General features: G+C 41.2%; 1 protein-coding gene across 3 annotated transcripts in view; it reads left to right on the forward strand.

Moving 5' to 3' along the window:
- The window catches only part of GALNT9 (polypeptide N-acetylgalactosaminyltransferase 9), a 273,921-nt gene that overhangs the window by 161,012 nt on the left and 86,913 nt on the right, over nt 1–25,996 (forward strand). For 2 of the 3 annotated variants that reach the window (XM_056341904.1, XM_056341895.1), the window contains 3 exons: nt 7,709–7,875; nt 10,009–10,183; nt 22,069–22,266. In XM_056341904.1, coding sequence (XP_056197879.1) covers nt 7,709–7,875; nt 10,009–10,183; nt 22,069–22,266 — 540 coding nt within the window. Of the gene's footprint in view, nt 1–5,232; nt 5,270–7,708; nt 7,876–10,008; nt 10,184–22,068; nt 22,267–25,996 lie in introns of all 3 variants that reach the window. The other variant, XM_056341910.1, reaches the window with a different exon arrangement.

The following is a 25,996-nucleotide window of genomic DNA, read 5'->3' on the forward strand; positions in this document are numbered from 1 at the left end:
GTGGCAGCTACTTTCAAAGAGTCTAATAATCCTAAATGTAAGGGTTAATATTCTTTACAAGTGGGGCTGTCTTCATGCTGTGTATGTTAACTATGCATATATATTGTCCTATCAGTCACTGATTGACAATTCTCAGGGCTTCCTACCATGCACATAAAATAATTTGTCATAGGGAAGGAAAGAATAAAGCCAAATAGAGCAGCACGTTAAAAACCAAAAGGTACAGACATGTTGTGCTTTTTGTGTGGTGAGAAATCAGTCCCAGTTGCACTGGCCTGGAGTTTAAAAGGAAAGGAAAAAGGACAAAAATGAATGTCTGATTCTTAGGAAACACTTGTCCCATGTGTGTTATTGCGACTTCATGGGGATCTTTAACCTATCTGTGGAACTGCCTGTGTCCCGGCTTCAGAGGGTTCTCTCCTTCATGGAAGTATCACAGGATTGAAATCCTGTAAATTTGGCCTTTTCTGTAGGAAATAGGACAGAGAGGAGACAGTTCTAAGGTATGAAAGACATTCATTTTAAAAAGGCTGCCCCTGTTCTTCATTCTGCAAATCCTATAGGCATGAAGTCCAATTGTTCAGCCTGGGAATGTGGGAAATTCCTGGGACCAGATATGTGTGCTGGTAAACGCATGGAGTATTGCAATCTTTTGTTTCTGGTTGATATTAAAGGACACTTTTCATTGGTACAGGAAGTGTTTGAGATTAGCACGGAACTGAGGATTTGGCCTGATTTCTTTCTGGTGAACGTGAGTGATTTTTGCCTTGGACTTTTAGATGCCAAATAAGGAAAAATGTGTCCAGGCAGCATGGAGGAAAAGCTGCTTGGAATTCCTGCAGTATGGAGTAGATTTAAGTACTGTCTTTATTGTAATCCTGGAAATGACCATCAGTATCACTGTACCAGGAAAGCTGGAGGACAGATTATTTTAGTTGATTTCCCCTGACTCCCCTTTAATGTGAAGCACTGAGACACTGTGGGAGAAGGAACAGACACAGTTTGTACTCGGGAACAGTTGTGTAGGCATCTTTTTTTTAATTAATTTCTTCTTCAGAGATAACTGCTGAGGACGTGCTGCATGGAGTGTGGCCAAGGGAGCAGCTGTAGTCAGGTAGAAGTTGTTCAGGGAAGCTCACCGTTTACAGACTGTAAAGTCTGGAGAGAGGAGCGTTTTAAGTAACGCAGACTATGAAGATGATCCCTCAAGCAATAGAAAGGCTAGTCATTTCTTCAGCATTACATTTAGTTCTTGCAAAACTGTCATTCAGTTTGTTCTTTCAAGAATCAGGCAGTAAAGCTCAAAAATGGCTTTCATTGCTTTGGCAAATGCTTTCTTTGTTGAGGACACAAAAACCAGATGGATGGGAAGTCAGCATTAATGCTAAATGTCCAAATACTGACAGGAGTGTTATAGCACTTGCAGAGGTGAAGTGAAAATTATCCCATTTCTTTAGCTGTTACTCAGGGGAGGAAATTCACCCACCAAATCCTTTGTTCATCAGTGTTGATGACTTTTTTGAGCTGCCTAGACTATCAAGCTTACAGCAGCCACAAGAATTGCACCATAACTTGTATCTGCACCTTCCCAAATAAATTCAGAAAAAAGGAGGTGTTGATTTTTTTTAGGTACGATAAATAAAAGTGAAGGCTGTTCTATAAAGCAACACAGACTTCAAAGAAACAGCCATGGTAAAAAGGTATCTTCTGGTATCACCATACTTTCTGGGCTTTTTCTGAAGACAACAGTTGCTTCTCTTTTTTAGTGTAGTTGTAAATACAATGGGCTGCTTCTCTCAAGATATGTAGAGCATCAGTGTTCTGTACTGCTGCTCCCTTGTTCACAGCTGTGAGCATTTATATTATGTGATTCTTAGTGAATGCTGTCTTTGAGCTGTAAAACAGGAGGAAGAAGTAAGAGCAAGTCTTCAGCACAAAAATTTATTGTTTGGTTGGGTTTGGTTATTCTTCCTTTTGGATAGGGCAGAAAAATCCATCCTTACTAGGAAGAGAATGTTATGGTGTAATACAGTTAATACCTTCTATTGAGAAGGAGAATTAATTAGGAAGAAGTTGGAGGCCTCTGCCTGACAGATTCATGATCCATGAAGCTAATCAGTTTTGTAGCCTGTCATTGCTTTTGCAGTGGATGGGCCAGCAGTTGAATCCCATGCTGGGGAAGGAGATGTTTGCAGCTTGTCACATCTTCACTATTATGCCAATGTGGAACAAGAATGTAATGTTAGTTTATTGCTGCATCTGAAAATTTACTATTACATCTAGCACTAGCTGCAAAGCCTCAGTGGTTTTCTGTAGAAAGAAATCAGGCATTGAACTAGCTACTAAATTTAGTGATTTAGCTGTTGTAAGTTGCCTGTGCCTACAGAAGTCAGAGCAGCATTTAGGTACTAGAAGGTAACCATCTATGTAAGCCCGAGCCCCTGAGCCTTTGGTTTAACTGCGTTCAAAATACATATTGACCTGGTGATTAAAAGTGGTATTTGTTAGCATTAACAAGCAAGGTTTCAATAATCTTCTGAATATTTATCTTTGTCCTTTTATTGATCGTGTACCCAATGAAGTGGTGTTCCGCCTCTTTCCCCTGTTGTGGCTATAAACCATGAACACAGACCATTCTGCAGCTTTCAAGGTATGGAGCATGTTGGGCTTCTTGATGTGCCAGAACTGCAGAGGAGGTTTCTTCATGCCCAGCGATTTCATCAAGTATGTAAAGGAGAGAAAACGACAGTCATCTCCATCTCAGTGGTTCATTGGAAGAACATATTTTGTATTAAATACTTTTAAAGATTCATGAAGTAGCTTTAATTTTGTTTGCATTTCTTCCTGAAGGGTAAAGCTGTCAGAAATCTCTAAATGCATTGCCTAATCCATTTCCAAACTCAGTATATTAAGGTCTGCAAGCAAAACTAATTTTTGGAGTTTAGCAAGTATACAGACAGGAGAAAGACAGCAGGAAAGATTTTTCTTTCCTTGGTAATGCACTGAAGTATCCGCATGGCTATAGCGTCAGTCCTTCACAAAAAATAGTGCAACTCAAATGGAATGTAAGACCAGCCCTGATAAATAGAGGGCTTCACGTTTCTGTTGGATCAGATACCAATAGAGTGAATACATCTGTCAAGGAATGAAGGTTCAGACAAAAGAAAATTTCCTTCCATTTATTGCCTACATGCTCCCAGGACTGCCACAACAGGCTTATGTGCAACTGAGAAGCTTTTGTTTTCTCGTTGTCCCTGTTTCTAATCTGTGACTTTTTTTGTGTTACTACATGAATTTTTTCCCAAGGTTCTGGTCTGCCAGCTGAAGAGGCTTTCCTGTTTTCTTTTGCCTGCATAGACAGTGCTCACAGCTGGGCTCAGGGGGCTGGCTGGGAGACGTTCATTTAAGGAACCGGTTCAGTGCAAGGGAAGAATGAGTGAAAATCATCTCCAGAATAGAGAAAAATGATCTGACATCAAGCTGTCTGTCACGTACAAAGGAAATACCTCTGGGTTGCCAGCCGAGCTCTGCAGTAACGTATATAGAGCAAAAACTTTCAAAGACTCTTTGCAGGGTAACAGCAGGATGCCTCAGGTTTGATGCTTGGCATGTTGTATGAAAGGTGCCTCAAGGGCGGTTTCATGTATCAGGTCTAATCCATCCTCAGCTAGTCCATGGAAATGATTAGCCATGGCATTGTCAGCCTTTGCTTGGAATTGCTCATCCTAGATGCACCCAGCTGTGTGTGTCTGCAGCATACCTGTCTGCCCCGGAGAGAGGCACTGCTTCTCAGGCAGACCTGAACTCCTTTGCTGGTGGTACACTGTAAGACCAGATGACAGTTCACAACACTAATTTAGAATCACAGTAATATTAGATGTGAGCTGTGCCTGCCCAGCTTAGACCATCGTTAGCTACCACAGAGGTCAAATGAATGCTCTAAATTCTTCCCGAACTCAGTATTGTTAGACAGATGTTAATGAGGCCAAGTTTCAGCTATCAATTACTGTAATTGTCCTCCCTCACCCAGTTGCCACAGTCCGTAATGTGATCAGACCTAGTGCAGAGAAGTGGAAAGTGGGGTGGTACCCAGCTCCCTTCCCTGGCATGTGCTGGGTGTAGTGCCGGTGTGGTGGGCTCCCCAAGCAGGGTGGCCAAGCACAAGCAGTGCTGCCTTAAGCACCCAGGCACTTTACTGCACAGTATCAGGGCTACCAGAAATGGATATTTTCTTAATTTCTTACCAAAGTCCTTTTGGTGGTAAGATTGAAGGATATAAGAGTGTGCCTTGCTAGGACACCTTCCTACAGTTTGATGTCTTCACCTTCTGGTTACTGTTTTTGTCAAAAGAAATAATTAAAATGACTAATCTTTTTTGAAACTCGTCTGTAGTTAGCTCATAGCTTTCTTACCTCATGCTTTCATTCTGTCTCCAAGACTGCTGCTCCAGTCATTTTCTGTGAGGATGCCCTATGCCTTATTGAAAGTCAGTAGGCTTGCTATAGCCTTACTTTTTTCCTAGGTCTTCTCTGGAATTAAGTCTGTCCTGCTGCCATGCTCCAGGACCAACATCAAGGGCTGCACCAAGGAGGACTTCGTGTGTCCTCCTGACACTGACTTTCTCAACCTTGCATGCAGGCACAGGTGACGGGGTGTTCTGTTGCAGTGCACTTGGTCTGTTGTCAGCATCTGGCCAAGCGAAGGTGCTGTAAGGTGGCAGAGGCAGGGTTATGCTTTGGTGGTAGCGCATTGTTGTGCATGACTTGCTAATGTCACTGACTGGCTCACAGTGACAATTGCTGGTTAGGGTTTCTTGGAATAAGGAAGTATTAACTGTAAATTGCTGCGTCTAGTATCTACAAAATACATTGGGAAGCATTTGGGTGACAATCCAGCAAAGCACGTAAGCACCCACTGGTTTTTAAAGGAAAGACCCTTTGACTGGAGTTGCTCATGCTCTCAGACATCATCAGAAGTGTTTGTTAGTGGACCAGTACTTTCTCCTGACTACCTCAGCACATCCATCTCATTTTCTGACGTGACTGAAGGAGCTGGGAGTTCAAGGTTGACTGGAAGTCTGCAGGAAATAAACTCCTAAATCACTGCTGTGCTTTGAAAAGTCAACTAGGCTGGACAGCTTCTTTTGCTGTTCTTAATCCTTGCTGTAATAAATGAAATTATGACAGCTTTTAAATCACTGCTAAATTCTGAGGTTTGCCTTTTCCCATCTAGATGTTCCTGTTGCAGCGGGGTTACCCAAGATATTCTGGTAAGTAATGGTTGGAGTGCTCTTTCTAAATGCAGACAGACATAATGCAGTTTTTCAACTATGTCCTGCTAACAAAGGAAGGGGAGAACTAACAGAAGGAAGGTTGCAGTGAGAAGTGATAGGAATGACTTAACCCAGGTGGGATAACAAATTCAAAACAGCCTTTTATCTAAAGCAGTCCATGATGCCTTACAACATAAGTAATCATTGATAGCCAAGGCATGAAGAGTCTTGTGAACCAGTGAGACCATGGAGTCACACTTAGGATAATAATGCATTGATTTAATATGACAAAGAACAAATAAATCCGAAGTGGAGGTTATGGTTTAGGTGTGCTGGTTTTAAAGATTGAATTAGAAATAACGATTTTCTCAGAATTATGTGGGAGGATGGAGGAAAAGCACTGAGGATTAGTCCTGCTCAACCTTTCAGTCTCGACAGGACTATGTGGCTAGCTGCCTAGGTGTTCCAGTTCACTTGCCATTAGAACAAGTACTTTTTACTCCAGAAAAGTTCATCAAAATTTCTTGATCAGAAGCTAAAGGAAGCCCAGCCTAATATGCTGATGTCTTGTACTATTTCAATGGTTCCCTGTCTTTTCATAGGCAAAATACTTTGGTCCTTCCACACATCCCTCTCTGCTTCTGACATTTGTGTTCATCCTACTTGTCCTTTGATTGCTTGTCTCTCTACATTGCAAGTGCTGCTTTGCCTGCCCTATATTCACTGCTGTACTTCCTCCTCCTTGGCCACAGTCTCCTTGCCGTCTCCAGACTTCAGCTACATGGTTTCTTTGCTTCCCTTCTTTTCTGCTATCTCTGAGTGCTGATGCGTGACCCCACCAGGATGCATGGCCTGAGTTGGGCTCCCTCCTCCGCCTCACTTCCACCAGTAATGCACCCACTCCCTGGGTACCAGTCTGATTTACTGAGATGCAATTTGCTATGCCCTGCTGATACAAGTGAGGCTCTGATGCAAGATCAGATCTTTCTGTCAGATCAAAGATGTCCCTCATCAAGGGGAATCATGCAAGGTCCATGTTTTTAGCTGATGGCTCTTTGCTGTTAGTGAAGTATTCCTGATGGACTTCTTTGATATGTTGGTGTGGTCAAGAAGAAAATCACGTTAAAAAAGAAGTTCAAAAAGGAGGCTGTGTCAGAGCATTCACACCTCCTGTAAATCTTTGTCCTTGTTCTGGGTTTATTTTTAGACTGTGTAGGATTTGTGCTTAGCCAGAAGTTTTACACAGTGGTCTTCTGTGTGGCACAGGCCTCCAGCAAGCAGCCGGTAAATAGCTGTGGCAACACTAATCAATGGCAAGTACTCGGGTCTCCAAGCGAATAGTGCTGGGATGAGTAGGAATTACGAATAATTGCACTATACTAGGTTTCATAACTAATTTCCAGAGGTTACCCAACAGTCAAGTATTTGTCACCCTCCCCATCCCCATGACTGCTGGTAGTGGGGAAAAAAAAGTGATTGTTATGCCAAAGTAATGAGCAAAGAGGTCAGAAAGTTTGATAAGAGCAGGAAAAGTCATTTCCTGTGATATCATTAGCAGTATTTTGGAGAGTAGGTTCACTAATTGCTATGGTAATTCTGAATGGCTTTTGACTGTGAGAACAAGTAGGTAATTTTTTAAAGTTAGCATCTTGCTGGTGGGAGAGAATTCCACTAAAATAAGGCAGTAGGGTGTTACAGAGGGGCACAGGCTGGGGGCTTGGGAAGCAGAGGTTCTGCTCTATGCTGTGTGACTTCTCCAGACCTCGGGTTTTCTTCTCAAAATGGTCTATATGTACATATATGCTTCAGTGCATTTGAGCAAGCACAAAAACAAACTGTGAATCTCAGGATGTAGCTGTCCACCAAGGTGACATCTCAGATGGAGCAGATCTGTTTTGCAAATATTTCAGCAAGTATGTCTGTACAGCAAACATCATGTATTTGTTATCGCTGCACAAACTGCAGAATCAGAAAGGGCTGCAAGTCCTCTTTGTACAGGCAAATGCAAAATTTGCTTGAGCAGGTCTTGCTTTTAAAAGTATGAGATCTAATTATGAGTTAACAGCAGACCTTGTGATGGTTCCCCTGGGAGCACAGACAGGCTACAGTTTTGTGGGCCGCCTTCAGGTTGTTTTTGAGCAAAGTCATTGATAATTCTTTTGGTTTTCAATAGATGCTTTTAAACCTTCCAGAGAATGAAAGCCGCTACAAGTCTGTGTGCATCCAGATGTACTTTTGTTTTAACTGGCTTGACAGAAAGGTTGCTGCTCCTAGCTGTTTTGCTTCTTTTGAGATTAACACATCTTTCTTTGGTGTTGGAAAGAACAAATCCTGCAAGTTCCTATACACTGGAGAGCAATGAGGAGAGGACACTCTTCAGTGTATTTTACTTCCTAGTGGCTGCTTGGGTTTTAATTCTTTCTTTCTTCTCTCCAGGTGCAAACAGATGACCTACCCAGATGACCTGCCCCAGATCTCTGTGGTCTTCATATTTGTAAACGAGGCACTCTCTGTTATCCTGCGCTCTGTGCACAGTGTTGTGAATCACACCCCGTCGCACTTGCTCAAGGAGATCATCCTGGTTGATGACAACAGCGACAATGGTGAACACACATATCTTTTCCTCTAAGTACTGTATCCTGTCTGGTTAATGTACATGAAATGTAAATCAAAGGAAGTTTGATTGCTACTAACTGAAATGGTTTGGGGGGGGGGGTGTTCTTGTTTGTTTGTTTTTTTCTTAATGTTGGGATGAAACAGCATTGAGTCGTTCTGCATGTAAACAGCCAAGGGAGGAAGGTCATACACGCAACCACTGATTTATGGCTAATAAGCTAGATCCTAAGTTGGTGTAAATTAACGTTACCTTTGTTGAAGTCAGTAGAATTTATGGTAGTTTGTTTGCTGATGAGAGTGTTGATTGAGCCACTTGCACAAAGCTGTGAGTAAATATTAACTGTTTATATAAAAAAAAACATTATGTGGATAAACCCTGCTGATTTCAATCCTCACAGGTTGAATGACATTTGTATAGGCAATCTTAATATAAAAATGGCACTTTCTCCAAATTTTCAAATCCAGAGGAATATCATCATTAATAGACTAAAAGTCTAAATTCTGCTTCCAAGGAAAAGTGGTGGTACAGATTCTCCTTAAGGATGGTTTCCATTTTTTTACATGGCAGCACACTCTGCTTTTTTCATTATTTTAAATAGGTGTTGATAATATCAGATTTTGAGTCTGGGTGTTTGGGGGTGAGGGTGGGGTGGTTAGAGGTAGGAGTACATTAGACTATGAGAATGAACCAGAATGGGCACAAAGCACATGAAACTTTCAGGTCATCTGGTTCATTAATATAAAAATAACACTTCTGTTATCAGCAATCAAAACTCAAAATATTGGTGAGCATATGGGGTGCTTTTGATCAGCATGTTTCCCAGGTTGGTTGGGTATGAAGAACTTTTAGGATACTGGTGACAAGTAGTGTTGTTGTGGTTTAAGTTGTTAACTGTTGCATCTTCTTAAATCATATTTGTTAAAATAAGGCTCGAGTTTAGCATTTCCTCCACAGATCAACAGCTCTAAACCTTTCAGTCTTAAGTTGCCATTCCTCTTCAAGATCCCTGAAGAGAAATGAGGGTTGAGAAAACAAATCCCTAACACAAAAATAAGTTTCAAAACCTATAGGTTTAGGAAACCTTTAGTCCAATTCTGCTTTCAGTTATGGCAGTGTAATCTATGGAGTAATTATGTGAGATTGCAAGGTGTTTGAGTCAATGTAATATAGAGGAGAATTGGACTTAGTGTTTCTCAGTGAACTCTTATATGGCTTTTCTCTGTCATTCTTTAGATAGCTGGAGATTTATCCGGTCTTTGATTCCAATGATAATGATTCTACTGTGTAATATAGATCAGAAGAACGAGGCTTCTAATGTCCTGGAAGCTTCTACTAGTTCTCCTAATAAATATATTTGAGCAAAAGCCTCATTATGAATAAGTTGCAGTGTAAATGAATTGCCAAACTAGATTGATTTAAAAAAATAGAGAGACCATTTTAGTAATTTGCCTATTTATAAGCCTATTGAAATGAAGCTGAAAAAAAGGAGTAAATGAGTTCTGCTCCATCTGTGGTTGAATGCCTGAAAATGAACGAAAGATAAGTCTATTTGAAATCTTCAATATCCATTTAGTTCAATGGGAGTATTGAGGAGTCTTAATTATATTTAAGGGAAAACCCTTGAAATTAAGGGAAATTAATTGTGATCTGAATGAGGTCTTGACCCAAAATCCATTGAGGTTATTTTTCAAACTTACTGAATAACGTAAATCAGAAAAAAAGTCACCAGACTCCCATGTTACACTGCTATAAGGTCAGAATTGGTCAGAATTGCTCCTCCGCAGGCTAGTTGTAACCTAATGCAAATCATCAGAGAACTACAATAGTAATTGTTTAAAAATATTTAGACAGACTACCTCTTCAAAACAATACTCAAATCCGTCAGGCCATATTAAACCTGTGCAAGTCTCTAACGCGTAGAGAATTTCTCTGAGGTGGTACCCCTGGAACTGGTGCATGCTACAACTGCGGTATTAGTTTATATCTGTAAAACTGACTAATTGTTTAGTAACATTCAAGGTTTTCTTTCCCTTCCTGCTGCAGAATAAATTGGAGTAAAACATAAAGTTGCAGGGCTTTTTTTCATTCTGAATATTTGTATGGTTTTTTTGTTCTGCAGTTGAACTAAAATTTAACCTGGACCAGTACGTCAATAAAAGATACCCGGGTCTGGTGAAAATAGTGCGCAATAACAAACGAGAAGGACTGATCCGAGCCAGAATCCAAGGCTGGAAAGCAGCAACCTCTCCTGTCGTCGGGTTCTTTGATGCTCATGTTGAGTTCAACATTGGCTGGTAAGTTGTTGGCTGTTCCCACAGGGACAGCAGCACTTTACACTGTGCCCTACGTCTCAAAGGCTGTGAAAGAGATTTACTCAGTGACAGGGAAGCTGAAAAGCTGTAGGGACAAGACAGCTGTAGGCTGGTGTTATCACATTAGCAATTACTTTTGAATAATATTCTTGATTATTGCAACATTGCCAACAATCTTCTGCAATAGCTGCAAGATCCATAAAAAAGCTGTTGTGCCTGCTCTGCTACAGTTCAGTGGAGAGAGAAGTAATTTAAACCACAATGAATATGAAACCTCCAGAGCAGTCAAAAGGGGAAACACCATTAAGGAGGCTCTGGGCTGGAGGCAGATGCATGCTTTCAAGCACTTTTCTTATCTCCTTGTCATTTTCTATCATTTCTCCTTAGAAGCTTGAATACCAATCTGATTTCCTCATCAATTTTCTTGCATTCACATTTGAGGGAAACATTGAATTATTTCCTGCATTTTTTAATGGAGCTTGAAATTAGCACACGTTTCCTCATCCCCTTTGTTTTACAAGAGAGCAGTATTGACTGTGGCAAGCACTGTTTTGGGCTTAATGGGCCAGATCTGCAGTTGGAGTAAATCTCTGTAGTACCACTTAGTGGCATTGCCGGAAGTGAGGCCTGAAGGAACTAACATGTACAGTCAGCTGAAAAGGTGCTGCTGGGCCCTTCAGTATGTGAAATGGGTGTTTTCCAAAGCTAGGCTGGTATTTGATAATGATGATGCAGGGTTATGGTGGAGTTGATTATGTTCTGCAGTTCTGGGAGATATCCCTGGGTTAAAACTAAAAATAGCTGTGCTTACAACCAATGAGAAATTTTAATTGCAAAGGAGTGTTTATTTTTATATGTTCATGAATATCTTTATAAAATGGAAGATGCAATAAAGTAAGTCTTGTAGTGCAACTGGTTTATGTTCACCCCATTTTTCCCCCAAGACTATAATAGCAGTTGTAGTAATTTTCTAGAAGCTTAAGAGCTGGTTTAATTTATTTATTTACTTTTAAAGCATATAGGTCTTTCAAATCATTACAAATGTTCATCTAGGGTAATATTGGCTACTGGAAAGAGTCAGGGACTGGGGAGAGCATACTCTGGGTGCTTTGCCCAGTGCTTGTCCTGCCCAAGCTGCAGTCTTCTGAGCTTTGCAGAGAATTTTGTTAACTCAAACAAAATAAAGGACGTTGAGATCTTACTGATGTACTCTACCCAGAGAAGTTAGGCAATGGTGTCAGTAAGCAGGAAAGGGGTTTGTGATTGCTTTTGGGTTTGTTTTAGTTTTTTTTAACCTTACTGCTTTGCATTAATGTCAGAAAGGGTTGAAATCGTCATAGCAAGAACCTAGACTACTTAGTAAATGAGAGTGTGTGTATATCCCAGATAAAAAGTGTTTGCATTTACTGCATCCTCCCTGGTGTATCTCCTTTCAACAAGTGTGCTTAAGTCTCAGGAATACTGCTGAGCCAGTCTGTGCAGCTGCTTTGAGACCACTTGGCTTCTGGAGTGGCTGCAGAGGATGAATGAGAATAGCAAACGTGCACCAGGAACATCACGTGTCCCTTTGTTTCAGAGCTGCATGTGGAGGCACAGGCTGTTCCTTTCTGTTGTTTATGTTGTTCCACTCAACCTTTGGGGCTGCTATGGCCATCTCAAACCTTGTTTTACCTGTTTCCTCCTACTTTTAATTCTGTCTACCTGTGCATATGCAGTTGCCTGTCATATCGGTTTTCATCTTAGCTCCTTTTACCAGGAGGGACTGGAATTCCTTCCATCTGGATTGCTGTGTTTTTCCCCACCAGGTTGACACCACCCCTACTCTATAACCCTATACTCTTGGTAGTCATGCAGGAGTGTCTTGTTAAAGTACTGCTATTCTGTTCTTCTTCCAACAGAAGAACATTCATTCATCTTGCATGAATATTTCCCCCCATTTACAATGTATATTCATGTATTCAGAGGCCACATGGATTGCTCCCACTCAAAGCTGTCCATGGATTTTTTGTGAGGCAATTAAAAAGAAGCCAATTCCTTTACCACAGAAAAAAAAAGCATTAGCTTTCTGTTTGGTTTGTGTTCCATCTAAAAGTCAAGCACCTGCAGTACAGTTTTAGTCTTCCAGTCAGTGGCTGCTTTACCTGCCTAATCAGTTGGCAGATCAATTTATAAAGAATCAAAGAAGGACTTCACTTTCTCATTAAATATGCAGGACTCTGACAATAAGAAAACTTTCCTTTAAATAATATTTGCCCCATTTATGGGTGAGCTTTTACCTTATATCGCACTATAGCATTTTATGGGCTCTCATAGCATTACTCTCCAGGGACGCTTCTTCTAAACTAAAATGCAATCTGGTAGGATATTAGAAAAAAAAACAAACCAAAAAACAAACCTCTACAACCTGGCAGGTCAAATTAGCTATTGAATTATTTATTTTGCTGTGCTTAATTGCTGCTTTTTTGCTTCTCGGGTGTTGAAATGTATTAGTACAGAGCAGAGATTTTCTAGTGACCTGTTCCCCTGAAGGCTTTTGATAGTGTGAGCCAATACTGCTGCGTGAGAGCAAGGGTGGAGAGGACTAGCTGAAAGGGAGGCCATTACTATTAACTTTCAAATGTAATTTTAAATTAAAATTACATGATAATGTATGTGTACAGTTCATATTTAAAATTATACCTGTCCTACAGTTTTAATGGTTACTTAATGTCAATAGGAGTAGCATCTCGAGTCAGCAACCCAACAGAACCAATTGATATGAAAATCTCCTGTACATTCCTCTCTGAGGGTGTATTTAAGCCTGTATAGTTCAGTTTTCCCTTCAGTCCTCTGAAGATTTCAGCATTCCTGCTCTGACTTTTGTATTAGGTCCATCCACTGTGCGTTAAGCAACATAACACTGAGTACGGACCACTACATCCCAGCTGCTAATCGTGTTGCACAAGATGTGGAGCATTATATAAACTCCCGTCTTTGAGATGGGAAAGAATAACATGACAAGGATAAGAGAACTTCATTATATCTGGGAACAGCAAAGAGAGATAGCGGAGATGGGGTGTTAATTCTCTGGGTGAGAAAAAGGACACATTGAGTGAAGGAGAGCAGAAATCAGTAAGTGAAAGGCAGAAACCACAATATACTAGCAGCTGTAAAGAGGGTGCTAGGAGCCGCAAAGGAAGACATAATGATGGAGTACTATACTTGCATTCTATCTTAGGAATTGCCTTTGCTCCTGTTGCAGAGGTAGTATCTGCACCGAATGGAGTTATGCAGTACTGTAGTAGTTAAAATTTTGCCAGCCTAAGGGGAATTATCAATAAGGAAGCACTGGAGTAAGAGGATATAATGAAAAGATTTCAATATACCAGGGACAGAGACAGCCCAACATGAGAAAGAGGACCTGAAAATTAAGCCAAGTATCCATCAGACTGCGCCACACACATCCCATCATTATGGATTGTCCTGGAATTAGCAGTGTTTTAAAAATACAGAAAACTGGTATTTTAATGAACTAGGAAGAACCAAAGATCAGGATCCCTAAGTCTGTGAATGATGCTTGGCAAATGCTATTTTATACTGTAGTATGTAGTGCAATTTGTTGTAGTGTCTGTAAGCAATGGATTCTCGAGAAAGTATGTAAAGAAAAAAGGAAGTTTATTTCCTCCTAACCTTCTAATGGCTTTGGTTATCTCAAGTACTCTGTTACAGAAACTTGGTTATGCTCTTGTAGGGCAAAGCCACAAGGTCTTTGGCCCCCTTGAAAGCTCCCTTGTTACTATTTTCATGCAGTGTACTGAAAGCCAAACTGTGAGCAGGCAAACTCCCCACCTGTTCAAGCTCAGGTGGCTCTTCAGGGACCTGGCGAGGTCCAGGTGGCTTTCTCCTAGTAAGAGAAGTGCTGAAGGTAAGGGTGAACTTATGTTTGCAGTCCTCATCCTATGCGGTCCCTCCCCTGGGGAGGGTAAAAGCCTATCACTCCTGCTCAGGACATGGCCCATTGCAGCATCCCTGGTACCATGCTAACTTTGACCTGGGAAGATTTATTTATTTAAAAGTGAAGGAAAAGACATGGTTTTATTAAGGGAATTTGTTCTCATCCAAAGCTTCTACCATCACATAATATCAATTTGCTAACATAATAGAATACATGCTTTAGAGGGCAAAAGTGAGCTGATACTAAGTGGAGAGGGAAGTGTGCAACATCAGCCATGTGGGCCTCTTGGATTGATGGGACAGCACCAGCTTACATACAGACAACATGCCAGAAAAGCAACTTCAACTATTCATCTACCTAAAGAACCTAGAGTGTTCATTGAAGCATCATCATTGCTTTTCAGTGGTGCAGAAAAGAGCTATTGAGATTTGGCAGCCGAAGAGCTGATCTTTAACTCTCCAGCAGGCATTTATGCCGTGTTGGCTCCATTCTTGCTGGGGGCTGGAGGTCTGAACCTTCCCCAGGCACACAGGAATGCTGATAGAGACGTGAGGTAGAACAGATGGGGAATTTCTCTCTCCTCTTAGAGACTGAGGAAGGAAGTATGAATTATTTTTTTTTAGTTTTCTGAACGCTTATTTACAGGAAAGTCATTCTGCATGAAATATTCCTCGGTTGGCCATAATGAAGAATTATATATGTGAGTAGATCTGCTTGTCTGCATCTGATAAATATATATTGTCAGTGAAATTTGAGGTAGTGTGTAAAATCACATGCAAAATAAGCTTTCAATTTACACAGATCTTTTTTTTCTTATATTCTCTGTTAAGTTTTTACTTCATGGTGCATGACAGTGGTACAGCCAGAGTAAAATATGGTTTTAAACTTACTAAGCCATAAAATCTAGCAGATGAGGCCATGTTGTATTCCTTTTATGTCTTGTAAGGACTCTTCCTTAAGTCCTTACCAAAAAAAAAAAAAAAAAAGAAGAAGAAGAAGAAGAAATTCTAATTTGTGAAAAGAGGGGGAGGAAAAGCGTTGGACTTTTTAATGTTAGTTCTTCATTTTTTATTGGAGTAAAAACTAGAATAGTGATGGTGGAGAGAAACAAAAGACCTGTTTATCTCGAAGGAACCCAGAGGTTAGGGTATTTGGGTACCCACTTGGGAGAGGGAAAAATTTGAAAGACATTTTCCAATGCAATTCCTGTTATTTAGGAAAGGATTTACTTTTGGGCAAAATCAGAAAAAGTGTAGTTTGGGGAGAGGCAAGGGGCGAGGGAGTTATTGACAAATGCCTAGTACAATCATTCTAAGTAAGAACTGGAAAGTGTTCTGGGTCCTCAGATGATGCGTGTTAGCAAAGTGTCCCTGAAGTTGTGAAGTCCATTGAAGTAGAAGAGTTGTACAGCAGAGGATCTGGCCTGCAGCATGCATGGGGTTTCTCTTAGATCCCGTGCATTTATTCATATGTTGTGCCTTTTTAAATGTCTGCTTGAAGTCAGCAGGTGTTTTTACATATTTAAAGAGATGAATTATATAATCATGCGTGCTGAGGAGCTCATTACTTACTTGGTTTTATCTGTTTTCTATCTGGAAGAAGCTGTTCTTCTTAGCATTGTGAAAAATTAGGCTTCCCCAATGGCATGAACTCTCCAGCAGTCTGATGGGGATGTAAGACAGCATACATTTTTTGTTTGCTGTGGTTGCCCGTGGGGTTTCAACTGCTCTGAATTGGCCCAATATTAAATACAGAATGCATATATGTTCAGAGAGAGACTTACAATGGGATTAGAGGAGCCTGTGTGATCACAGTATGACCCCTGCCTTTGCTCTCAATCTTCTTACAGGCTTATTCTATAGTCTGCGTTCCAACTCTTTTCCTAACTCTAATGTTTATATAGTGGGAGCACTTGTTCTTTGAGGCCCACAGTACTGGCACTGCTGGAGCTCCCACTGAGTCATGATGGGTGCTCAACACCTTGGAAAATCCAGTGTTCATCCAGAAATTGACCCACTGGTAGGCAAGGCATCAAATGCATGAAATGCCTGTGCTATTTATGGCTAGTGATATGCTCAAGAGTCTTTGACAAATTGACACATCCTTTTGTTATGAACTTGCTCTCCATCAGAGATTCCTTCCCAAATTCTCCAAGAGAGTTTCTGAAAGGAGAAATCACTTACCTGCTGTGGATCTTCCTCCCAGCACATCGTTGTGCCTGTGGGAAGCCCAACAAAATCATGGGACAGCAATATGCTTTGTGGAGTTTCAACCAAGCACTGTCAGTTGCAGGGCTGAGTCCTGGGAATGAGACTTCAGCAGTGTGTTACCATATTTCTGGAACTGTTTCAGAGGAGTGAAACCCAGGTGAAAATACCCTTTAGCCTAGTGGAGTCTATAACAGTGCTAAATTTACTGTCCTTTCTCTTCTACCTTTAACCATTCGCCAGCAATCTATTCAGAGTGAGAGGAGGACACTGACAGTATATGTATTTCAGTGAGGACAGAAGGGAGGAACTTCTTATGTCACTCATATTCCAGCCCAAATTGTCCGCCTGTTTTTTATGAAGTGGAAAAAAGAACTGGATAATGTGAAGTACTACCTTTAAAGCTGAATATTTTGATTATACTTACTGAAATCCATCATGTATATGAATATGCCTAGGAGATTTTTTTCCTCTTGCTCCAGTAAATAACCTGTTAACAATATATGCTACTCTGTGCCCATAAAGCACATTGATACAAGTTAGGAACCCAGTATTTTTGCATCTGTGAAAAACAGAGATTAATCTCAAAATTCACATCCAGTTTATGTACCTAATCAGGCAGGGCTGAATCCTGCCTCACTGCCAACAGTGGCCATGTGGAAAGGAAATAACATATTTGCAGCTCATCAGTATAGCATGCTGAACATACCTGGACTTCAGCAACCTCTTCCACTCTGTCCTTTTAGTCTTGGGAGCTGCCAGGAGCACCTGACTTCTGCAGATGCACAGTGGAAAAAAACAAGCGGGGGGGGTGGAGCCAGGGAAAGGACACTGGTGTCTATAAAGAGGATGAGTAAATCTACATAATAATGTAGCAGCTTAAAATTGGTAAAAAAAATTAGAAATTACTAGGAAAGTTTTAATCATAATGCTTTCAAAAACCTGAAGCAATTAGACAAAGCCAGAATTACCAGCAAGGTTGACAAAGGATTTGATGAATGTGCAGCTCAGTTTACAGAGACAAAGACATTGTGTAAGTCCATTCAGGCTAATAGAGCTACTCCAGCGCTGGATTTTGCTAGCAATAAATAGCAATTAAAACCCCCTCATATTTCATGGATTACCTAAAATAAGCAATGTAAACACAGTCCATTACCCAGTCCTAGTCAAGCTTGTAGTCCTTCATTGACCATTACCTAGGGATCTTGGCAGGCAGAAAACCAGAGCACAGGCAGTGGCGGTGGTGCAGAGGGCACTGGCAGAATCTGGGATTTGAATGTTGCTGTAGATCCCACTCAGATGAGCTAGCCCTTGGCGTCTGATACCCCAGCGCTGTTCTGCTGTCCGTGCTCAGGCAGGACAAGGTGTAAAACCTCATGGGTGTATAATGTTTAATTAAAAGGCTCTCCATTCTGAGTTTTGCTAAGTAACAGAGAACAATTCTGCACTAGATTTTCCATCTGTGACTCAGAGCCTTCTCTCTTCCTTATGAGTGTGAACATATTTTGGAAGTTAGATAAATGTGCAGTCTGTCCAGATACTACTGAACCTTTCCTCTTCCTAATAACTGCAGGGATATGATTTCCACACATGTAGATACGGACAGAGGAAGAAAGTGACTTCCATTGGGGAGAATGGGAGGTTGAGAAAATGAAGTTCCAGCAGGTTTTTTCATACTAGTTCACTCCATAATCTTGGCGTGGGATTTTACCTCATCTGTAACCTGAGGGTAGAGATATCAGAACTTGTTGAATTAATAATATATTCAACATTTAAATTTCTTGAGTGCAGGGGACTGAAACAGAACCTTCATCACATGGACAGCCTTCAGACACTCCAGATTTCATGAAAGTTCAAAATCTGAGATTGCAAATTAATAGATTAATAGAGATTAATGACATTTCAGATTTTTTTTTTTTTATTTGACTGCTCCTTGTGCCCCTCCTTGTGCTCTCCTTGTGCCCCTCGGATGCAAAGCGCCAAGTCAGGGGGTAATGCATGTAAGCCATACCACCAGAAAAACACAGGAATTCAGTCAACTGTAGAGTGATGGGAGTAGTTTGGTGATGGCTGGTGTGACAGCAGCACCAGAGCTGGGAATGGATTGTTCTTGTTATGAGGAAAATGAGGACCCAGATTAGCATTTCCAAGATGCAAATATCAAATGAACACAATCACAAATATGATCGAGGGCTGAAAATCAGAGTGACTGTTAAATATTTTCTTCACATTCTTTCTCTAACCATTATTTGGGATACACTTCCAACAGTCCAATTTTAAGCTGTCTTGCAAAGTAGCAGGCTAAATTCCCCTTATATTCAAAATAGGCCCCCCTGGAACATTAATAATCTCACCTTTTTCCAGTGTCAACATTATTATGAGAAGCATCTTTCTATGAAAGTGTCACCCTCCACGCCTCTCTGCTGAGAATGAAAGTTTGAGGCAATTACCTTGGATATGGGGGGTCTATTGCAGACATCTGACATTAAAGGTGAAGAATTCCTTACTTTTTTAGCTTTTTCATTGCGTGATTTGAATCTACCCTTTGAAAGTAAAATGTGTGCAAATTGAACACACAAAGAGGAACCGCAGAAGGAACACAGAAACTTCAGGATAGTTTTAAGTATGATGGTTAAATGGTCTTGCTTTGTATCAACATAAACATCCCAGTAATCGAGGACTTGAGGATTTGGTGACCAAAGAACTCTAACCAAGAGATAAAAATAGTTTTAAATACTCTCAGTCTTTTCTTGCTTGTCAAAGACCTGTTTTGAGATTCAGATGGTAGTGAATGATAGAATTAAATTTGTACAAAGGAAACTCCTTTATAGATCTCTGATTCCAAAGGCAGGCAGGCAGTTTTCCTGCTTTGCAGGGCAGATCTGGAAATCAGACCCAAACATAATAAATTTTCTGCATGCTATGGGAGTCACTGGGTGCAACTGTGTCTGGTTCCAGGTCTCACTGGAGGATATAATCCCTCTGCTCTAAGACTTCCCCGCTGCACCAAATCTGTAGATGCAATGCGCAAGGCTTCAGGAGCAGGCTGCCTCCCAAGGTGTTTATTGGGTTTGCAGGGGAACTCAGAGTCAGCTCTGCGACAAGGCTTCTGCTGCAAGTGCTCTGCCTGGACAGTGACCTGCTCCAAGGTCTTTTTTTTTCACCTGCACAACTGTGAAGATGAGGATTGAAGGGACAGAGTGTACCCTCAACAAGTCTGCTGATGTTACAAAACTGGGAGGAGAGGATGATACACCAGAAGTCGGTGCTGCCATTCAGCAAGATCTGGACAGGCTGGAGAGCTGGGTGGAGAGGAACCTGATGAAGTTTCATTCAAAACCTGCCTGGACACGACCCTGTGCAGCCAGCTGCAGGGGAGCCTGCTTTAGCAGGGGGCAGGGCTAGGTGATCTCCAGAGGTCCCTTCCAACCCCAACTATTTTGTGGTTCTGTGGTTCTTTTTCCAATCATACAATTAGTGGCCTGTCATTAGCGACATCTATACCTGTTGCTTGCTGTTTTGAAATCCTTTATGTCAGAGGCCAGAAGGGAGTGGGAGAGACTCCTGCTGATCCTATGCACAGGAGTTAGCACAGCCATGCGTTGAGGCACCTGATTTTGATGGGAGAGGGGTGTCTGGCCCTCATCTCCATTGCTCTGCTGCATTTTCTGCTGCTGCCTCTAGACTGATAGGCAGAGATAACATTATGGAAAGAACAAAGCAGATTCATCTTTTCTGCATTCTTCCCTGCTTTATTGGATTTGGAAGAGTTTTTCTGCCATCCACCCAATCGTTTTTAAAAGGGTTAGTCTGATAAATGTAATCTCATGTTAGTAATGTAAGTGGCTTATCCTGATTTTGTGGGTCACATTGACTCCTTAAGTATGTGCCTGAGTGTGGCTTGCAGACTCTATGAGTTGGCAGTCTGAATCCTGTACTGCATTGTCCTGAGTCTCTCTCAGTTGTTTCTTGTCTCCCACAGAAAAAAAAAATAAAAAAAATCTCCTTTGAATCTGGGATGCAGTTCTCTAAATGCCATGCAAAAGAAGGGGCAAAACCAAACATATGATCCTGCTAAGGAAATATTTTAAAGCCAAAAAGGTACTTAACAACCTGAGCTGAAATCATTGTACTGCCCCTGGGCTGCTGCACTTCCATGCTTCTGTGGAGGCCTTTGGTAACTTGTGGGACTGGGCTTTGACAATAGAAGTACTGATGAATTCAAATGTCATTTTTTGTAGAAGAATCCAAATCAAACTAGTTTAACTCTCTTTGACTTACCTCCAAATGAAGTGCTGTGACACCTTGTCTTTTGGTCAGTTATGCTCTTATTTTACATTGTTTTGTGATGGTTTGTTTGGAGTAAGTAGCTCATCACCAATACTCAGTTCCACTGAACCTGCGTGCTTTTTTATTGATGTGGGAGGGGTGAAAAGAAGAGAAAGCAAGCAGTACGTGACCTCGTCTAAGTAATGTGGCGTCTGTGTACATGAAAGAAATATTTTGGCTGCATTCAAGTACAGGGAAATTGCTGTCTTCGTACAGAAGTGATCAGAAAATGTATGATAGTTCAGATTGAGGCAATGAAGACTGAAAATGGAGGTTGAATTAATTTCATAACTTGTTCCTTTCTGTTGGCCTACACAAGAAAATACATGGTAACAAACTAAAGATAAGATAACAAACAAAGTATAAGGTAACAAATTTGAAACCACAAAGGAACAATTGCCTTTTAACCAACAACAAAAGAAAAGTGACAAAAGATCAGTGTTCAAATCCTACTCTTTCTGTGGATCACAGCAAACCACCATTCCCTTAAAGATACATGCGAAAGCTCTGCAAAATCTTCAAAGCTTATTTCAAGGGGAAACACAGTTACAAAGGGATGAACCAGCAGCTGTTTCTAATACTACTTTGAGAAGTGCTTTCCATCCTTATGTAAGTCTGCTACCTCTTTGGATCAGTTTCTCTGTAAATTGATAGCAACTTCAGGCTACCTTGGTCAGAAATGAATGTTTTCACTAAAGCTTTTTACTTTCCTGAAACACTTTGGGATGTAGCTTCTCTTGAAAGCACATTGATGTTTTAAAGCCTTTTGAAATGATGGCACATTTCCTGCAGTTCACTGCTTTTGCACCATCTGGCAATGGAAACCTTCTTATCACCAAAGGGGTTTTAGAAGGCATAATGCAGCCACGCTTGTCATTCAGACTAGGTCCAATGGGGTCAGTCCTAAGGAAACAAGATTAAAACCTTTGAGTAACCCTCAGGTTCATTCAGTCCCTGGTGTGTAGTTTGCCCTTTAGGCCTTGTCAGCGGGAGCAGGTATTTAATTGCTACCAGTTATCCTGATTGTGTCACCCTTATGCAACCATTTAGTCACTCTTGGTGATAGTGTCTCTCAACACTTGTCCATTGCAAAATGAACTGACAATCTCCAGGCCTCAGAACAAGTGTTCGGTAAAATTTAGTGTTGTTAAACTCTGGTATAGTTTCACAAAGGTAATAATTCATGTGCTGTTACTCTGTGAAGTATCCCATACCAAGCTTCAGCCTTTTCCGTGTGCAGCAGCGATCCATATCTGACCCCACTGTGCTGTGCTCTGGGCTGCCAGCTCGCTGGGTGCCTGCCCTCAGGATTGGAGAACTGCGCTGGGCAGACTGCAAAGCAGCACCTGGGATTACTGGATGGCTGTAAAACATTTTGCTGTTTTTATTGTTCTCAGGGTGGAACCTGCACTTACCCGGATCAAAGAAGATCGAAAGCGGATCATCTTACCAGCAATTGACAATATCAAGTACAACACTTTTGAAGTGCAGCAATACGCCAATGCAGCCCACGGCTATAACTGGGGCCTCTGGTGCATGTACATAATCCCGCCGCAGGACTGGCTTGATAAAGGGGATGAGTCAGCTCCCATCAGGTAAATCTCCCATGCGCTGTCACTGTGGTACTAGCAATGTTTCCGTCTCAGCTGTCTGCCGAGGGGGATTTCAAGTGAAGCAAGGCTACAGGCTCTGTACCAATAGTCAAATGAAAAATGAAAGTGAAGAAAACAGATGGCTTTACAAAGCTGGGGACGTATGTGTCGCATCTCGGAGCTGCGCCACAGTGGGAGCAGAAGTGCATGTGCTCTAGTTGTGAATGTGTGGTTCAAGTTTGCATCGTAGCCCTTAGTAGGGTAGCAGGATCTTTTTCATCTATGCTTCTATTTTCCAGCGGACTCTAGCGTGAATAATAAACCAGTGAAACATGTGCATGAGAAACAAAGATAGTTTGTGTGTGATTACAAAGACACTGGCTTCACTTGTGGTCTGTAGGCAGCACTCTTGGCCATCAGCCCAAACCAGAGTTTCCCAGCAGCACTAGTAGGAAATGCATTAGCCTTGCCTTGTTCAAGAGTTGCACTTTTTTTTGAGATTTGCACATGTTCTGAGTTTTCCGACTGGATTAATTTTAAAATGAAGCTGGACCACATAGAGTCTCATTTTATTTTTCTCTATAAGGGAATGTTTTACCTTACAGAAATGGAATTTTCTAAGGAAATACTGTTTCAGGATTGTAATAGTGTTTTTGAGAATTGTTACAGTGGGAAAACAGGAACTGATAAGAAGTGGGCTTTCTTTCCCCTTAATTTAAAAATTCACATCTCCAGTAGAGGTGCTTGTCTAACCACTCCTCTGAGATGTACTGTGCTGAGTGAAGGATACCATTGTTAGCAACTCATGAAATAAATGCTAAAAAATATGAAGCCCAGGCATGCACTTTGGGTTGCTGTGCCCTATTTTTGAGATTTCTTAGGAAGAACACAAATTACCACTTTGCAGTCATCTTCTTTTGATGTGTATCAGCTTCATCCTAAATTAAGCTAAAACTCTATGGTATGTTTCCAATGTGGGCTCTGGCAGAAAAGTTGATGTCCTTCCCTTCCAGTGTAGAGCTTGGGTTGTCTGGTCCTGAGAATTCTGTCCAAGCACTTCAAACAATGTACCTAACTGAAAGGATGCTGGTGGTCTTTTGGAAGTGAAAGAACACAGACGAACTGATGGTGTTTCCAAGTGATTGGGTGGATGGGGCCATCTCACAGGATCCATCCCTCGTACAGGGAACAGTGTTGCAATCCGTATTTGAGCAAGTGTTGCAAGTTGCACTTAGGTTCATTCTCATACCTTGCGACTGGAAATGAGCTATACAGCAACATTAACCTTATTTACTACAAGACAGCACAGTCCTTCATCACTGACCCTTTGCTCAGCTTGAAACCTCAATAAGCAGGAAAGTAATTACTTAGGAAATCAGTTTTCCTGGATAACGTGCCCTGCTGTCTTCACATTGTTTTAAAAGTGCAGGTGTTTTATATCTGTTTCACTCAGCCCTGAGAAATAGTTTATTGATGAAGGAAAATTAATCAGCCAAAGCTTTCATTTCTGAAATCAGGGTTTCATTCTTTTATTCCTGAAAGGTTTTGCACACTTCATTACTTCTAGTTTATATGTGAAATCACTGTAATAATTTCCACATGATTTTTTGAGTATCTTCTGTTCTGGAGACAATGATCACATATCAGATAAGATTGAACTAGGAGGTTAAACCTCAGCAAGTTCTTATACGTGACTTTCAGTGGTGGTGGCTTGTGTACTCCCTAAACTATGGAAGCTGCATCTGCAAAACACTTCTGGAAATTCAGCTACAGATCTTTTTAATCAAGAATAAGGAATCTCATCCCTGTAATGCTGGGAGAAGAGGATTTTTTCAGCAATACAGGGTCTGATTTATCATGGGATTTCCTCAGGTTTATGTTCAAGCTCTTGCACTGAGCTGGACTAATACAGAAGTGAATAAGGTCCAAACTTAAGCACTGAGTAGTGTTGAAATCTGACGCATGGCTCCTGAGAGGAGCAATTTTATTCTGAACCCAAGTGAAGAAACCCTCCAATTCAACAGTGCATAAACTGCCCAGAGACAGATGAGACAAGCAGCACAAGGAGGAGCACGCCCAACTCTTGCTGACAAATACCAGGAGCACTCAGCTCTTGTGCTTACCTAAGTATCTCTCCTGCAAATTATGAATTACATGTCCTAAAATGCAGAGGCATCAGTGTTGAACCATGAACACTTACCTCTCTCCCTGGGAACACATGCTTTAGCAGAGCATCCACTTCGTAGCCACACTGCACTGATTTCTGATGGGTCTCCAGAGCAGTAGCACCTGGATGGATTTGCAAAAGCATTTGGCTGTGCTGTTGGTGCTGTTGTGTTACGCCTGCCGATAGAAATACAATGCAATTTTGTGGCTTTTAAGTGATATGCCAGTGTAATTATGGTAATGGAAAGAGTGAGCATGCAGGTGGTTGATGAAAAGGATCAGGAAGTCCATACTTAGAACGGAGATTTGAAAGCACCCATGATGGGAACTTAGCAGCTGTAGAAAATCTAAGGTGTATTTTCAAAAGGAAGGGGAAGTCAGACTAGTGAGCAAACTTTTTCAAAAATCTCTGTTGGTTTGGTACAGATTCTGGGTTTGCAGCCAGCTTTCCAAACCATGTACTGCAACTACGATTTCTGTTTCAGTCTGGTTTGCAAGGCATGCAAACTAGTCCTCATTGATGGTGTTTGGATCCATGTGTCTCTTCAGTGCACTCATTGCAGGACTGTTCGTCAACACAAAAACTGCAAGTTCATGTAATCCTTGCTGACGCTGTCCCTCTTAAGGCTTCCTTAGACACTGTCTTCAGTAAATAGTGGATTTCTTTTGTGTCTCGCTGTATGTTTTGTATAAGAAAAGGCTAATAACCCCATGACAGGCTTCATTGTTGGTATAGCTGAATACTTTCTCCCAGATCTCCAAAGGGATTAAAAATTTTCAGTGTTAAAAAAATGCATACCCTGGTGTCAGTGAGGATCAGAGCCCTGGCATTTCTGATATTTGCATTGTATTAATAAATATCATCGATCTGCAGAATTGGGTGAGACATTTAGAAAGTAGAGTCCATTTCTTGTCTTCTTCTGGGATTACACGATGTATGTGCTTGCTTCTTTTCTCAGGAGTTTTTTTATTTGAAGCCTGATCCTCTACTTTCTTGGACACTAAGTGGTATGATCCTACTCAGAACGCTGCTGGGAAGGAGCAGGAACTGTCCCTCAAGTCAGTGGGGCACCGTACAGGCAGTCATGTCAGGTGCACACCATAAAATGTCAGATCAGCTGTTGTGGTCCAAGTGGCAAAGGGCATGTGGCCTTGAAGTGCAAACAGAGGTAAAGAAATAGCAAGAACAAAGTGTCAGATTTTGTAAAGATACAGTTTAAAGTTGGTTCTTTTCTTTTTTCCCTGCATTAATACTCTGAAATTCAGAACAATTGATGTTCCCCGAATCAGTTTCTGCAGGCAATCCATTTTGCATGTTTGACATTTGAGATGCAAGATGTCTACAACGTGAAGATTTAAATGAGAGTGGTTATTTTGACATGCTGTGTCCATCACGTTGTTTTCCATTTGTGTTCCTGAGAACACACTGCCCAAAATCATCCTTATCATCTGGCAACAAACTGTGTAACAAAGGATCCTATTTCAGAGGGTTTCTAATGAATTTGACTATGCATTGAAACAAGCTGGTTTTTTTCTGTATGCAGAAGATACTACTGGGTTTTGGAAC

The sequence above is a fragment of the Falco biarmicus genome, chromosome 1 (assembly GCF_023638135.1).
Source record: "Falco biarmicus isolate bFalBia1 chromosome 1, bFalBia1.pri, whole genome shotgun sequence".
Classification (NCBI taxonomy): Eukaryota; Metazoa; Chordata; class Aves; order Falconiformes; family Falconidae; genus Falco; species Falco biarmicus.